The following is a 17515-nucleotide window of genomic DNA, read 5'->3' as shown; positions in this document are numbered from 1 at the left end:
TCCCATCAGCACTTTCAGGCAGAAAGAAAAGATTCCGCAGGAGGTCAGGTCTCCCTTCATGTCCAGATCAATACTTAACACCCAACCAACACCCAGAAAGAAGAACAGATGATTTAGATATTATATAATTGCTGTTTCTGGGATCTGGCTGTGTACAAACTGGGTGCTGCATTTTCTACATTGCAGCAGTGACTACACTTCAGATGTTCCTTATTGCTTGGTACATCTGAAGTTAAGTGTGAAATAAATGCAAGGTTATTTTCCAGTAAGCTTGGTAACCAATAAAATGATCTTAAACACATTTTCACGGGGATCCAAGATGGCGGCGATCTGAGACGATGGCACTGCAGAGCTCCGCATCACAGCACAAGTGGGAGGAAGCTTTAACCTGCCCAAGCCAGACCATCGCAATATCCCAGGACCCCGGAAAGATCACGGAGTCCCAAGAAACTTCTAAAAACATACTTTCACAGCATCAAAGGTTTTTTTCACATCAATGTCACCATTTCTCATTGAATAGAAAGGGGCAGCAGCAGGTGTAATTGAACCGTGAGTGAGTTACGTTGCTGAATCTGTCAGTATTTAATCATTACTGCCAGTAATTATGGGGTTATGTGTTTACTTGAGTGAAAACAAATGTTCTTAGTAACTTAAATAGACAGAATAATGTAAGTCAAAAAGAACTCCATCACTTTATTTTAGTTTGTACATATTTTTCTCATTGCTTCTTCCATCTTCCCCTTCCAATATTTCAATAGGCGATTTGGCAATGTATGGATTGTTCAGAAGCCAGCATGCAACACTGCATCTGGGAATTATAACTCATAAGTTATTTGTACCCAAGCAGATACAATAAATATAGAAGGTTAAAGAACTTGTCAGAGAATAGTGTATCACATATCATTTCTTGCAGTCATCCATCCCCTCATGTACAAATCTATACTGGCTCTCTGTCCACTAACATCTCAATTTTAAACTCTCGCTCTGGCCACACTGATTAAGGGCAAGATCCCTGGTTGGTATCACTTTTCCTAACCCATCGACATTTGCAGCATACCCAACTGCAGCTTTAATTGAAACTGAAAGCAGAGGCAGGCATTTATTGTTGGGCTTCCTGATGCCCCAAAACGTCCACTCTCCTGCTCCTCAGATGCTGCCTGATCTGCTGTGCTTTTCAAGCGCCACACTCTTAACATCTTCCCAATGTCACTGGGTAATGGTCACTACTTGAGCTCTGGCAGAGGAAACTAAATCACCAAAAAAGATTTACCAATCTTTTAGAGAGCGGGCACCATGGTTATGTAAAATGGTGATAACCAATGATCATATCGAAAACCAAGTCATCGTGAACTTATTATTAGTTTGTAGCTGCCATCCCAATGATTGTACCAACCCATCGCAGTAATTCACTCCAGCTATTCCATTGGTATGTGGCCAGTGATTTATCACTGGCTGCTATTCCCTCCTTTCCCACAAGCCTCATCACTTCCCCAACTGATGGGAATTTCAAAATAAGCCATCTGATGTTTGAATCCTACCTTGCAACTGAAACTGCACCATGGGCTGATGGTAACTTTTGTTGTTATACTGCCTCTCTAGCTTCATTGGTTTTGTATAGCTTTACGAAGGCCTGAGATCCTGAGCAGCTCTGTGTAAATGCAAGCCCATCTTTCGAACTGACCCAAGCAGGTATGCGGTACTCCAGTAATCAGACTGTTTGACATGGCATTGGAGGATGATGATAGAATTCCGACAGTCTGGAAGCAGCCATTCACCCCATATCACCCATCCAAAGAGCATCCCACACAGACCCACTCTTCCCAACCATTTCCCTGTAACCCTGCATTTCTCACGGTTAACCCACATAGCCTGCACATCCCTGGACACCATGGGCAATTTAGCAATCCACCTACCTTGTACATCTTTGGACTGTGGGAGGAAACCAGAGCACCCAGAGGAGACCCACACAGACACGGAGTGAATGTGCAAACTCCACACAGCCATCATCTGAGGATGAAGTGGAACCTGGGTCCCTGGTACTGTGAGCCAGCAGTACTAACCACTGAGCCACCGTGCCATCACATATATAAAGGAAGATCTAACACTGGGAGCTAAGATTATTCCCACTCACCTCTAGATAGTCCTGAATCTCTAAGCCCTGCCTTTAACAGGGCTTCATTTTGGTAAGCTACATGATTTCAGCTGATTAGATTCCAATGGTCCCCACTGCTGGCCACACTGATGAGTACCCCTGGTCTTTTCTCTGCCAAACTGCAGTACTATATTCCATGGAATTTAGAAATTCACAGGATAATTTGATCAACCTTTTCAAGAGAGTAAGGAGCACTGATAGGGCTGGTTAGGTAGAAACTATGTCTACTGGTTGGGCAGTGTAAAGCATAAATCAGAGCCAGACCCTTCAAGCATGAAGTTAGAAAAAACCTGTGTACACACAAAGAATGTTTGAAGTCTGTCGACACTAGCAGATCAATTTTAAATCAGGAATTTGTAGAGTTTTGTTAACCAGGGTACAAAGAGGCAGTTCAGTTACAGATCATCATGATCTAATTCAATAGCGATGATGCGGAGGTGCCGGTGTTGAACTGGGGTAGACATAGTCAAAAATCACATGACACCAGGTTATAGTCCAACAGGTTTAATTGAAACTATCTGCTTGAGGAAGGAATGCGGTTTCAAATACACCAGTTCAACTATAACCTGGCGTCGTGTGATTTTTGACTTCATTCAAACGTGAATGGGCTTGAGAAGCTAACTAGGCCACTCCTGACCATATAGTACCATAAACAGGTCAGGGTGTGTACCTACTTGAGCTGGAGGATTCGCAATCATGTGGTTTGGAAACACTGATCAGTTCCAATTCATCAACCACCCAGTTCATAATGAGAGTCTAATGCTGAAGGCAGTAGCAGGATTGTCAGTGCACCACCCAGATATCAGAGAGAGCCCCACAGTTTATTCATAATCAGGCGTTGTTAGCTTGTAAGTCACAAATTCCAGTGGTTTTGCCGCCCGAGTTACTTTGAGGTTACAGCATGAACATTCTCCCGAGGTGGTCAGGAATTGCTAGGGTGTCCATTACATCATCGAGCGACAACAGCTGGATTTTGTTTTGACAGTTTTAATCCAAACTGTTCACGCAACCTACCAGGGATCAAGCCTCATTCACCTCCTCAACTTCCATTTCCACCTTCTTCTGTTTCTCATCTTCATTGCTGCCTTTCTTATCGATGTATTTAGAAAAGGATAACAGTAATTGGGCGGCACGGTGGCTCAGTGATTAACACTGCTGCCTCACAGCGCCAGGGTCCCAGGTTTGATTCCAGCCTCGGGCGACTGTGTGGAGTTAGCATGTTCTCCCCGTGTCTGTGTGGTTTCCTCCCATAATCCAAAGATGTGCAGGTCAGGCGAATTGGTCATGCTAAATTGTCCATAGTGTTAGGTGCATTAGTCAGAGGGAAATGGGTCTGGGTGGGTTACTGTAGAGAATCTAATCTAATCTAAAAGAATGATGTGCCCTCTTGGGGGATACCTAGATGTGCATCAGCTTCTGATCCACCAAGCTTTCCCTCCGAATCAATTGGAAGAGAATGGTAAAGATTAGGGTGGTGCTGGAAAAGCACAGCAGGTCAGGCAGCATCCGAGGAGCAGGAAAATCATTGTTTCGGGCCAAAGCCCTTCATCAGGTACCTAGAGTTTTTACCTAGAGAATGGTAAAGGCCTGAACATCCCTCAATACTATCCCACTCTGTCTCACAAGCTTCAATGGTCGGTGGTGTACATAGAATCATACAGTACAGAAGAGCCCTTCGGTCCATCAAGTCTGTACTGATGAGAATGCATCACTTACCTGTACTAGTTCCACATCCCTTAACTAGGCCCAAGTCTTTGTGACACTTCAAGTGCTCATTCAAGTTCTTTTTAAAGTTGTGAGGTTCCCCCCCAACTAGCCTCCAGCCAGTGCATCCCAGACCCTCACCAGCCTTTGATTGAAAAAAATCTTCCTCAAATCCCCATAAAACCTCCCCACTTTCATTGTAAAATTATGTCCCTTTGCTTTGCCCCTTTGACTAAGGGGAACAGTTGCTTTCTATTCGCCCTGTCCAAGCCTCTCATTGTCATATATATCTCTATCAGATATCCTCCTCAACCATCTCTACTCCAAAGAAAACAACCTGAGTTTTTCCAGCCTCTCTTCATTGCGAACATGTTCTATCCAAGGCGACCTCCTGGTGAATCTTGTCTACGGCCCCTCCAGTGCAATCACATCCCTCCTATAGTGTGGTGACCAGAACTGCTGTGATTGGACCAAAGTTCTGTACAGCTCCAACATGACCTCCCTGATCTTATAATCTATGCCACAAATGACAAGAGTAAGACTGCAATATGCCATCTTAACTGTTCTATTAGCCTGTCCTGCCACCTTCAGGGATCTGTAGACACGCTCTCCAAGATCTTGATGTTCCTCTGAGATTCCTAGTGACTTCCCCTTTATTCAGTATTCCCTTTTCTTGTTCCCTCTACTAAAGTGCATCACTTCACATTTATGAGGGTTAAATTCCATCTGCCACTGATCTGCCCATTGAACTTACATATTTCCTGAATTTTAAATATTCCTGCTAATTCAGGACTGTCACTCCTCTAAACTAGAATGATGCTGGTCCCAGAGGATTCCTGAACCTAAGAATCTCCCCCAGGATCAGGAATAGAGAATTGCTTGGCGAAGTTAAACCCAGGTCTGTCAGTTTCGCCAATTACTTTCCTTCTCATCGTATGTATAATGAGAATAGACTCATCTTGCCACACAGCCAGAGGGGGGATGTGGAAAATGTCCAGTGATGGAAAACTTTGGGAATCACTGGTAAAAGTCAACGGTCCCTTCAAAGCACTACACCCAACACATGTTGTGTTTCTTTGCTACCACTGGCACAGTGTGATGACCCAACATGGGGGCACCTAATCATTATTAGTCATCATCTTGTTCATCTCCCTTTTCAAGGTGACGTGATGCAACATTTCCCTTGTCCTATCAGCTGCTTCCTTCATCTAAAGTAACAAATCCAGCAGGCGACCACTCACTTCAGACTTTTCACCCAGCCCTTTCTGTATTTGTTGCTTTACAGAGGATTGGGGCGTCTGAGATCAGTCGCGGGCTGCTGTACTTTGGCCGCAGTATTCACGGACAGTTGGATATGAACGGTGATGGCTTGGTGGATCTCGCAGTGGGAGCACTCGGCAGTGCTGTTCAGCTCTGGTTTGTGGATCTATATTTGCTTAAACATTTCCTCAATAATTTGTTCATTTGCTCCCTGTCCCCAGTCTGTTAGCAACCAGCTTGATACATTCAAATGGATTGCCTACACTGATCTTCAGTGAGCCAGCAGTTGATGGTACTGCGTGGGTTGGTCACTATCCCATCCAGACTGGGCAGTCCTTAATGTCCGCCTCCTGTTCTGGAGCGAGTTAGCATTTTTCCATCCACCCACTGCTTCTACACTTCTGCTGGGGGAGGGACTCTATAGTCACCCTCCCCCAAGGCAAAATGATTGAAGTTGGCAAAGTGTCTTTTTGAAAATCATCACCACCCATTGGCACAATGTGCTGTCTCTCCAATGGACCAGCGCAGCGTCCCGATGTAATACAGCCTGACCATCTTAGAGTCATAGAGATGTACAGCACGGAAACAAATCCCTCAGTCCAACTCGTCCATGCCTAATCCAGTCCCATTTGTCAGCACTTGGCCCATATCCCTTTAAACCCTTCCTATTAATATACCTAACCAGATGCCTTTTAAATGTTGTAATTGTGCCAGCCTCCATCACTTCCTCTGGCAGCTCATTCCATACACAAACCATCCTCTGTGTGAAAAAGTTGCCCCTTGGGTCCCTTTTAAATTTTTCCCCCTCACTGTAAACCTATACCCTCTAAGTTCTGGACTCACCCACCCCAGGGAAACGACCTTGTCTTTTTATCCTATCCATGCCCCTCATTATTTTATAAACCTCTATAAGGTCACCTCTCAGCCTTCGACGCTCCAGGAAAAGCAGCTCTGCTCTGTCTGTACTTTTCTTCTGAAAATGCTGTGTTATTGGCCACCCGATAATATCCACAGGAATAAGGCATAGCAGCAGAAGTAGGCCATTCAGCCCGTTGAGTCTGCTGTGCCATTCAATGAGATCATGGCTGACCTGATAATTTTTGATTCCCTTTCTGATTAAAAAAACTCCGTCTCTCTAAGCCTTGACAGCCCTCTGTGGTAAAGAGTTCCACAGATTCACCACCTTCTGAAAGAAGTTTCTCCTCATCTCTTCTATAACTGGGTGACCCCTCACTCTGGGATGGAGCCCTCAGGTCTTAGACTCTCTCACAAGGGGAAACATTGTCTCCACATCTACCCTACCAGGAAGTCTCCTCCAATGTCACAGTGCAATTCCAACCTGCCTCCTGTTAGACTTTCATTTCCAAGGGAAGGCATGTATTGCTTCTGAGGTACTGTGTAACCCATATAGTGTCATGCTTTCCCGCCCAGGTCCCGCAGTATAATCCAGGTGAATGCCAGCATGAGGTTCGAACCGCGGAAAATCAACATTTTCAACAAAGACTGCAAGAGGAATGGCAAAGAGTGCAGCTGTATGTCTCTCTCTGTCTGTTTCACAGTCACAGCCAAGTCGCCTGGTCTTCAGAATGATAGCTTGAGTAAGTACAATCCCATCACTGAGAGGTCATCTCCAAACCTGCTCACCTTCTTCCTGACAGACAGGGATTCATTCATCCATCCAATCTGTCTCACACAATTTGTGTGTCGCAATATTAATGCTTCCACCTCTACCTGAGGTGGAAAGGAGAGGGGAAATATGAGGATAAAAGCCCCAGGCCAGTTCTGAGATATAGAAGGTACGGTGCAGAGTTCTCTATGAGGTGATCTCTGGCCAGCCCAGGCAGACCCAGCTCCTGCTCAAAGGAATACAGTGAATCAATATTGACCAGGAAGCTAGGAGCCTAGTTATACAACTGCTGTTCTCTGGGAAAAGAGCCAACTCTTGCCATTAATGTGGATCAAGCCTTAAAATAGTGATGAGTGCGGTGCTGGAAAAGCACAGCAGGTCAGGCAGCATCCTGAAGAACAGCATTTGCCCGAAACGTTGATTTTCCTGCTCCTCAGATGCTGCTTGACCTGCTGCACTTTTCTAACACCACACTCTTGACTCTAATCTCCAGCAGCTGCAGTACACACTTTCGACTTGTGCTCTGTAACCTGTTTAATTGGAAGAAATGTTCAACTTGAGTGCAGACTTTGTGCCTCATGTTATAACCTCGATCACATTCCATTGTTAAATGCTCCCAAATGAGAAATTAGGCCAATTGGGTGAGATTGTCATGCTCATTCTCTCAGCCATCAATGACAGAAAATAAACAGAAGAACTGCAGATGCTGGAAATCAGAAACACTAACAGAAATTGTTGGAAAAGCTCAGCAGGTCTGGCAGTGTCTGTGGAGAGAAGTCAGACTTAATGTTTCAGGTCCAGTGGCCCTTCCTCAGAACAGAATTTCTGTTACTAATGACTGAAACTCTCTTCACATTTCTGGATTTGCTGATTCACTGCCCATGCCATATTAACTGTTCCTCCCTTTCTGTACTATGTTCATATGAACGTTCATCCTCCTCTTAACCTTTTCCTAAAGGTAGTGGTTTTCCTTACCTCCCTCAGTGTCCCCTCCCTCTCAAAGCATTGGGGTAAATTAAAGCATGCCTCCTTAACTGCTAGGGAGGTGTGGTGTACTGGTAATGTCACTGGGCTAGTAATCCAGACCCCCTTAATGTTCTGGGTCTGTAGGCTCAAACTCTGGCCATAGCAGATTATGATGTTTGTATTTAATAAAAGAACCAGCCTCATGGTATTCTCATAAAACCACCAGTTCACCCATACCCTTTTGGGAAAGAAATTTGCCATCTTCACCTGGTCTGGCCTACGTGTGACTCTTGTAATGCAATGTGGTTGACTCTTAACTGCCCTCTGGGCAATTAGGGATGGGCAATGAATGCTGATCCAAACAATTGCACCCACTTTCTGTGAACTTAGAAAAATCCATTTTGTTTTTTATTTATTCACGGGATGAGGGTGTCACTGGCTAGGTCAGCATTTATCGCCCATCACTAATTGCCCAGAGGGCAGTTAAGAGTCACCCACACTGGTGGACCTCCCAGCCTGTACAGTCTACTCCCCTCAGTTTCTGTAGCCACCGCTTATCTTTGAAGGGTAATTCCCGATTATGATTTCCCGGTCTAAACAGGTCCCTCTGCCTCGGTGAACATGAGTGGTCAGTTCTCTCTTAGTCCCAGCATCTTCTCAGAATCCTGAACAAACTGATCCCTGGTCACAGAGTGGAAAATGTAGTGAGTTTGAAATTGGAGAAATTATTTTGATTTTTATTCAGTCATAAGGTACAACGTTTCCATTGACGAACGCAGATACACACCCAGGGCGCTCTTTGATGACAACTTTGAGAAGTATATTCACAGCAACATCAGCGTGGAGCCTGACTTAGAAACTTGTGATCAATTCTATTTTCATGTTCTGGTAAGTGCCAGCCATTGGCCTGTCAACAATTCCTCTCTCGACTGTCTGACAGGATCCTTTTCCTTCTTACAGGTTCGTTTTGTTAAAATAGAGACTTGTCACACTATCTTCTCCTTTAATTCATTCCTTCTTAGGGCCTGAAAACTGGGATTTGTTCCCTCCTTTAGAATCTCCCACCAATTATACTAAACAAAGAACTGTGGATGCTAGAGAGCTGGAACAAAAACAGAAGTTGCTGGCAAAACTCAGCAGGTCTGGCAGCATCTGTGGGGAGAAATAAACCTTCATGTCTAATGTTGTTTTGCATAATTCATTCACGAATGTGCCCATCGTTCACTGAGCCAGCATTACTGCTCATCTCCAACATCCTTGAGATGATGGTGGTGAGGTGAACCACTGCAAGCCACTGTGTTAATGGAGGCAGGGAGGTGATGGGTGACTCAACGACAGTGAAGGAAAGGTCATATACTTCCAAGTCAGGATCGCGTATGGGTCGGAGAGGGATTTGTAGAAGGTGTTATTCCCATCTAACTACTTCCCTTTTGGCCCAATCAGAACGACAGGAAGAAGGAGTTCCAGTTACTCAGGGTGTCAGGAAACACAGGGGCTTTGTGCGGGCATGTGCTCTGAATGTGTTCATTGAATTGTCACGTTATTGGATACACCACAACTTCCTCAGCCAAACCTCAGCTCCAATTTGCTGCTCCCTAAGTTAGTACAATGGCTGGTATTAGATTGAGGTTACCGTCTGAATAACCCCATGTCGCCTCATTTGGAAATCAGAGACTGTTGGCTCTTCCTTACTCAGCAGCGCCACTGGGGAGGCAGTGGGTGCTCCTGGTAATGAGCTCACTGAGGCCTCGGTTTGGGGAGAGATGTAGGCACAACTGAGTGATAGTGGGAGGGTATTGGTGGCATAGAAGTTGCAGATGTGTGGGGATGGTACCACCAGCAAGACCATGGGAGCTGTTCTTAGTGGGCTTTCTGCCCTCCGTATACCCCTTCTCAGCTCCCTCAATCTGGCCCTGAGTGCTTTTGAACATGGGGCATACTCCCACACATTCAAGCAATTTTGACATGATCCCCACCTAGTGACCCTCCCTCCCACCATCTACAATTGGGTTAATAGCAGCAGTGAGGGATTGAAGGCTGGATGTTGGCATTCATTGCCTATGTCAGGGACTTAATTAGCAGTGGATTGGGAAAGTCATTGAGGGGCTTTCCCACTACAGGCTTCATCAGGATTGGAAAGTGGCAGGGTCCCCATCCCAGCACCCTCCCATCTGAATAAATACCCCTTCATTACCAAACACTCCAGAGGAGTGCAATAAATTCCAATGCCATGTCACTATGGGGTGAGCGTGAAAGATGGTCCTTAGCATTAGTTGTGGAGGAGCAGTTGTCTCAAATTCTTGCCCACGTCCTTCCCCCAACCAATACGAGTGAAACCAAACCAGCTGCTCATTTGTCCACTGTGTGAGTTGAGGGACTTTGCCATTTTGCCAACAGACTGTCAACGACTGCTCGTCAATAGACATTCCTTGGTTAGGAAGGATTTATGAAAACCCAAATACTTCCAAGTTAGGATTTTTGGGTATCAGTGGTAATGTCCCTGTCTCTAGGCCAGAAGGTCTGAATCCAAGTTACACTGGATGTGTTGCAACATGTCTAAACAGGGAGAAAGTGAGGTCTGCAGATGCTGGAAATCAGAGCTGACAGTGTGTTGCATCAAGAAGGCCTTATGCCCGAAACGTCGATTTTCCTGCCCCTCAGATGCTGCCTGACCTGCTGTGCTTTTCCCGCAACACACTCTCAACAACATGTTTGAACAGGTTGATTTAAAATACTGATAACCTCAAATTGGTGTCTTGTGGTACACTGGTAATGTCCCTATCTCTGGGTTAGACAGTTAGGTTTAGATTCCACCTGCCCTCAAGGTGTTTTGGAACATGTTGGAACAGGTTGATTAAGTATAACCAAGTCATTTTGTTTCCATTTTCGCTCATCACTTGTTATTATTGACCGCCTTCTGTGGTTTTCTTTTCCCTGCATCTCCAAATCTCCTCGTGAACGGATTTTTTTTCCCCCCAGGATACACTGGACTATGTGAGACCTATTGGATTTATATTGGACTTTGGCCTTTTGGAGCCAGAGTACGGCCCAGTTCTGGATGATGGGTGGCCGAACACAACTAGGACCACGGTAAGTGAAATGATGGTCACTTCCGACAATTGTTTACCTTTCCATTCTGAGGCACGCTCTGGACTTGGCAGTGAGACATTTTGTGAAAGGAGACGCTTTTGTCAACAGCATGAAAACACTCTGTTCCTAATAAGCTGGCATGGGTACCAATCTCACTACTCTGTGGTGTGCTACACCAGTGTGCAGATGTGGGGAAGAACATGTAATTATTTCGCTAAATGTACTAAATAGAGGAGACTGTCACAAACATATTTAGTATGTTGCTGCACATAGAAGCCTGACTCTAAAACAGGGTGTGGTGGTGTCGTGGTTATGTAAAAGGACTAGTACTCCACAGGCCTGGATTAATTAACCCTGACATTGTGAATTCCAAGGCAATTTGGATTTTGTTTCGTCTAAGAGGCTGGCAATTTGAAGATTTTAAGCAATAATAAATTGCTTGTTAGATAGTTGTAAAACCCTCAGGATAAATAATATGCCATCCATCACAGTCTGTCTTATTCATGATTCTAGTCCTGCACCAACTTAATTCTCTTTAAATTGTCCTCTGAGGGAGCTGACAAAATTGTTTAACCAAGTAGAACAACATTAAAAATCACACAACACCAGGTTATATCTTCCAAATAGACCTGGACTATAATCTGGTCTTGTGTGATTTTTAACTTTGTCCACCCCAGTCCAACACCGGCACCTCCACCTTCCGGTCCAAACTTTCAGGTTTGCTGGTGACATCATGTCTTGAAAATATTTATTTTTAATTGAGAATAAATGTGAGTCGATAATGAATGCATGCATGTAAAACTTTAAAACTCAGTGTTGATTAATATTCACGGAGTTCAACATGGAGTCTGTGTTGCTGGCAGCTCAGTGACTACAGCCAAGCCAGCTAATTATGGCAATGGCACAGTCGGTAGAACCCTTGTCTCTGAACCTCCTGGTTCTGGGTTCAGGCCTTGTATGTTTGAGCACATTAAAACTGATCGCCAGTATTCCAGTGAGGAACCAAGGGAGCACTGCACTGTCAAAGGTGCTGTCTCATGGCTGAGAAATTAAACCCTGCTTCTATCAGACTGCAGGAGAAACAACTGTGCAAACTATTTCTTAGATGGGAGGAGGCTTACATACAAAGAGACCTCTGTGTCTTTGGTGATAATTCACTGAAGGCTAACACCAAGGTACTGCAAGCTATAAGGAGAGCTGATGGAATGTTACCCTAATGACAAGAGTATAGGAGTAGTGAAGGCCTGTATCGGACCTTAGTTAGACCACACTTGGAGCACTGTATACTGTTTTGGTCTCCTTATTTCAAGAAGGATATTAATGCCACAGAGGGAGCGCAATGAAAATTCACCAGACTTATTCCTAGGATGGTGGGACTGTCCTATGAAGAGAAACTGGTCAAACTGGGCCTGCATACACTAGAGTTTCAAAGAATGAGAGATGAAACTCATTGAAACTTACAACATATTGACAGGGATGAGACAGGGTTGCTGCAGGTCGGATATCTCCTCTGGTCGAGAGCGTGGTACTGGAAAAGTGCAGTCAGTCAGCCAGCATGCGAGGAGCAGGAGATGCTGCCTGACCTGCTGTGCTTTTCCAGCACCACCCTCTCGACTCTGATCTCCAACATCTGCAGTCCTCACTTTCTCCTATCTCCTCCATTCGGCTAGTCTGAAGTCAGAGGACACAATTTAAAAATAAGGGGGAATGTAGATTTCAGTCTAAAATGTGGGGAAATGTTTTTACTCAAAAGGTTGCGAATCTTTGCAATTCTCTTCCACAAAGGAGGCTCAGTCTTTCAGTCTGTTTAAGGTGGAGATTGACAGGTATCTGGTGACCAGTGGGGCAGAGGGTTATGGGTGGATAAATGGCACTGAAATGTTTCATCAGCCATGATCCTGTTGAATAGTGGGGACAGTTTGATGGGCTGAATGGGAGAAAGTGAGGACTACAAATGCTGGAAATCAGAGTCGGAGAGTGTGGTGCTGGAAAAGCACAGCAGGTCAGGCAGCATCCGAGGAGCAGGAGCGTTTTGAGAACGTTTTGAGCATAAGCTCTTCATTAGGAATAAGCTGAATGGCCTACTCTTGTTGTCATGTTCATGTGGATGTAAAAGAACCCTTGAGATGATCCCAATGAAGAGCAGGGGAGTTATTTGGGTAGTGGGACTATCCTGCAAATATTTATTCCTTAACCAACATCACAAAAGCAGATGAGTCGGATATAGGTTGGAGAATTTGGAGGTTTAGTCTGCAATGCCAACAGAAGGGAGCTGTGCTACTATTTGTTTACAAGTTATACAATCCAACAAGGCAGACACAATGGGTTGTTAATTCAGCATTGCAGCTCAGCAGAAAACTCCTGAGTCCATCTGTAGGGAAAGGCCAGTTTAACCCTAAACATTTATCCTATCGGCAAACATCAACATGTCACTCACTCACTCACAGAAGAAGAACTGAGTTATCTCTGATTAACTCAGGGAGCGAAGCCATTTACAGAATGACCCCAACGCTGGGAAATTATTCTGGAAGTCAGCATCCCAACCTTTCAGTAGGTGGTTCACCCTTGTCCCTGCATACCCCACCCCCACATTCCCACATCCCCCACCCCAACCCCTACCCCATTGCCCCCATCCTCACAAGTCCCCCACCCCAAACCCGGCTTTGGCTGGGCTGAACTCCAGAACACCTCAGGCACTTGACCGGCTGCTGAATGTGAGAGTCAGGTGCCTGAATCCGCCGGGTTTCAGAGTGAATGAGGCTGGAGTCAAATGTCCAACTTTTCATCCCACCCCTTCACCCCCACTCCCCACCCCCTCACCCCCATCCCCACAATTCCTCCAGCCTTCTCCCACCCCAACCCAGCACCCTCCCCAACTCCAGATCCAGACTGCAGTTCTACACTCACATGCTGACAGGAACCAGTGTGGTCTTTAATCACTCTGTTGTTAGATCAGTGTTTGCAAGCACCCTGTGGTGTGGAATGGTGCCGTGCAGACTGGAAAATTCCCCAAACTGATCCCAGTTTGCGCTGAGTTAAGCTGATGTTAGTTACTACATAATTCTTGGATTTGTACAAGACTTTAACACCTCTTTGCAAAGTTTTGGCGCACTGTGGGGAATACCCTGACTGCACTGCACTATTCCTCGTTGTACCAAGTCCCTTATAAATTGTGACGTATGGCAGCCATTTTGCAGTTGTACTATCCCAGAAACAGTGAGGGGGAATCCTGTGGCACAATGGTAGTGTCTCTACCTGTGAGCCAGGAGGCTTAGATTCAAGTCCTACTTGCCCGAGACAAGGGAGCACTAGGATATTGTGTTTATGGATGAAAGTTAGCTCGCTGAGCTGGAATGTTTGTTTTCAGATGTTTCGTCACCATGACTAGGTAACATCATCAGTAAGATTCTCCAGTGAAGTGCTGGTGATATGTGTGAGGAATCGGTGGATTGTGTTTATTGGGTACTCACTTTTCTTGAAAAGGTTTTGTAGGTGTTTTTCTTCTGCTAGAGGCTTGGCATTCTAACCTGAACTCCATCGATAAACACATCGATTTAGATCCCATCTACCTTCCCCAGAAAAAAAGAACTGGAAATGACATCACCCACCTTAAGAAACAAAGACCTATAAATAGAAAGGTGGGACATACCACCAGTGCTTCACCAGAGAATCTCACTGATGATGTTACCTTGTCATGGTGACAAAACATCTGAAAATAAACCTTGCAGCCCAGCGAGCTAACTTTCATCCATATCATCAACCTGAGCTACAAATCTTCTCAAAAATCGCTATAAGTGTATTTATGGTGGAGGGGCAAGAGTTAAATAGAACCTATGCACCATATCCCTTTACCCTTTCGAGTTTGATTGCAGTTCAGGGGGAAGAGTTGAGTATAATCATTCTGTTCGGAATGGGCTGCTCCTTCTAATAATGAAGCACATCATGCATACAGGGAGAATGGCCTGGCTTATTGATATTTCTCGATTCCAATACAGCTTGGTTTCTGGAGCGATTGTGGTGAAGATGAACATTGTGTTCCTGATCTGGGGCTCCGCGCGCGTGCTGATATTTCTGGTTCCAGGTGAGTGACCAGTAATGGTTCGAAATGACAATGAGTCAATCCAATAAGTGAGCCATTGGAACCCACTCACTTATAATTTCTTCCCCTCACCTTCTTTCCAGTGCGAGAGGTGTTGATATCTGTGTGGAGTTTGCATATTCTCCCCTTGTCTGCATGGGTCTCTTCCGGGAACTCCGGTTTCCTCCCACAGTCTATAGCTGTGCAGGTTATCTGGATTGGCCATAGCATCCAGGGGTGTGCAGGCTATGTGGGTTAGCCATGGGAGTTGCAGGGCTACAGGGATTGGGTACGAGAATGTGACTGGGTAGGATGCTTTTTGGAGGGTCATATGGACTCGATGGACTGAATGACCTGCTTCCACACTGTAGGGATTCTATGATTCTATGATCAGCTCAATCCAGTGGCCCCCAGTACTGCCCAGTGACCATTCTTAATGTATAAACCAGGATTATGGGAATGGATTAGCAATTCCCTGTGGGAGCCTGACCCTGTGCTCACCTCTTGTATACAGCAGGGGTCACAGGTCAGACTGAGGACCCTGGCTTGTATTGGCCCATCCTGAGGAGGAGAAGGGAAGTGAGGTTAACTGTCTTAGCATTAGCATCACAGCACAGTTATCAGCTGACAGACTGGCCCGGCCCGACTCACTCACCACACTGTCTCTCTCTCTCTCTCTCTCTCTCTCTCTCTTTCCTCCTTCTCCTTTTTCCTTTCCCTGGTCTTTCTTTATCTTCTCTCTCCTCTGTCTCTCTCCTCTCTATCTTCTTTCTCTCTCTCTCTAAACCACCTCTCTCTGTTCTCTCTCTGTGTGCTCTGTCTTTATCCTCTCTCTCTATCCTCTCTCCCTCTCTGTCCCCTCTCACTCTCTGCCCCCTTTCTCTCTCCCTGTCTCCCCTCTCTTTCTGTCCCCCCCCCCCTTCTCTCTGCCCTCTCTATATCTGTCTCCCTGTCTCTCTGTCTCCCCTCTGTGTCCCTCTCTCTCTGTCCCCCCCCTCTCTCTCTCTATCACCTCTCTTCTCTCTTTCTCTCCCCCTCTCTCTCTGCTCCCTCACAGGGTTGTGTCTCAAGGAATAGCAGGTGGTGCATTCAGCCAGTGACCTCAATAAGAATTTCCCAGATGCAGTCGCTCCCTTTAAATTGTAAGGAAAGCCTGTGAAACTGGGCTGGAGCTCAGGCAATGTTTAATCAGAAATTTAGCAGAGAAAGAGTGGTTCTGATGACTGTCTGGGACTCTGAATATTGTCAGCACAGGTCACATATTGGTCAGGGATGGTGAGTGTGCCGTGGTGAGAATCAATTCACCCGTGACTTGTTACAAACGTCTCATAAAATACAGCTAATGTGATCTGGCACCCAAACAAACCCCTCCTGTCTTTCAGCCAATTCCCCTTCATTGTCGAAAACACAAGGAGGAGAATCTCTGTGGACGCCTGGCTGGAAAACAAGCAGGAGAACTCATACGGTACCATGCTCAATGTCACCTTCTCTGGGAACCTGCAGTTTGCAACGCTCATACAGAAGGTAAGAGGTCCTCTGTGGAAACGCGTGCACCCTCACCTTCCCAGGTGGTGCTGTGGTCAAACTGTGGCAAAATCAGCCCAAGGTGGGACTCCCCACTATCCCAGTCACACAATCACAATGCCCCGTGCTCATTGTACAACAGCCACAGAATTCTGACTCTAATGCTTGTTGGTATGTTGCTATTACAGCAAAACCGTAATGCCTCAGAACCCAGGAGCTTAGTCATGATTAGACTTGGCATGAGTATGTTGCACATTTGAACACAGTCAATATGACCTAATAGGAATAAACTATTTCCCAAACAGATTGTTGTGGAGCTGAAACAGCACAAAATTATATTTCAGTCTCCATTCATGACAATTTCTGTTTTCAAAATCTCTCACTGGATAGGTGAACCCCTCCATAAAACCATTCAGCCCATCGAGTCTGTACACCATTCAATGAGATCATGGCTGATCTGATACAACTCACCTCCACTTCCCTGCCTTTTCTTCATAACCCTTGAGTCCCTTCCTGATTAAAAAAAACCGCCTATCGCAGCCTTGAATATACTTAACAACCCAACCTTGAGGCATATTCATTGGGATTCCCTTCCATGGTGTCCAGATGTCTTACGCTGAGCAGTTATTGAAGTTACTCAGACTTTACTCTGTCGAGGTCAGCCACTGACCAAGCCAAGGGTCATGACACTGGATCAGCACTTCCAGAAATGTTCCCCAGGTGACACCTAAATTGCTACCACCTACCCCCACTACCTGCCCCTCATCAGCCACAGCCCTATCCCCTTCGCTAGTGAGAACGTTACATGACCATTATATTCAGAGCACACAGAAAGAATTTGACCAAATACTTTTAGTGCTTTTTATTAAAATGCCCCTGCCAATTACTGAGCAGTTTCAACTGCGCCTTGTTGATTGTTGTCTGATATGTTTTCTACGGAAGTGGTTAGGGCAAGGTTAACAGTTACATTGCTTGCTGGTATTTCCTGTGTGTGTGTGTTCGTCCGTGTGTGTGTGTGTGTGTGGATGGGTGTGTGGGTGGGTGGGAGTGTATAGAGTCTGTGTTTGTGACTTGTAATGTTTGTAGTGTCCGGACATGTCTGACAGAAAGACCA

General features: G+C 45.5%; 1 protein-coding gene across 3 annotated transcripts in view; it reads left to right on the top strand.

Moving 5' to 3' along the window:
• The window catches only part of itga11a (integrin, alpha 11a), a 183806-nt gene that overhangs the window by 93466 nt on the left and 72825 nt on the right, over window positions 1–17515 (top strand). For all 3 annotated transcript variants that reach the window (XM_060853256.1, XM_060853255.1, XM_060853257.1), the window contains 6 exons: window positions 5142–5272; window positions 6548–6714; window positions 8455–8597; window positions 10689–10799; window positions 14795–14880; window positions 16260–16401. In XM_060853256.1, coding sequence (XP_060709239.1) covers window positions 5142–5272; window positions 6548–6714; window positions 8455–8597; window positions 10689–10799; window positions 14795–14880; window positions 16260–16401 — 780 coding nt within the window. The remainder of the gene's footprint in view (window positions 1–5141; window positions 5273–6547; window positions 6715–8454; window positions 8598–10688; window positions 10800–14794; window positions 14881–16259; window positions 16402–17515) is intronic.

The sequence above is a fragment of the Hemiscyllium ocellatum genome, chromosome 39, assembly GCF_020745735.1.
Source record: "Hemiscyllium ocellatum isolate sHemOce1 chromosome 39, sHemOce1.pat.X.cur, whole genome shotgun sequence".
NCBI classification, from domain to species: domain Eukaryota; kingdom Metazoa; phylum Chordata; class Chondrichthyes; order Orectolobiformes; family Hemiscylliidae; genus Hemiscyllium; species Hemiscyllium ocellatum.
This window is presented reverse-complemented; position numbering and strand designations above follow the sequence as displayed.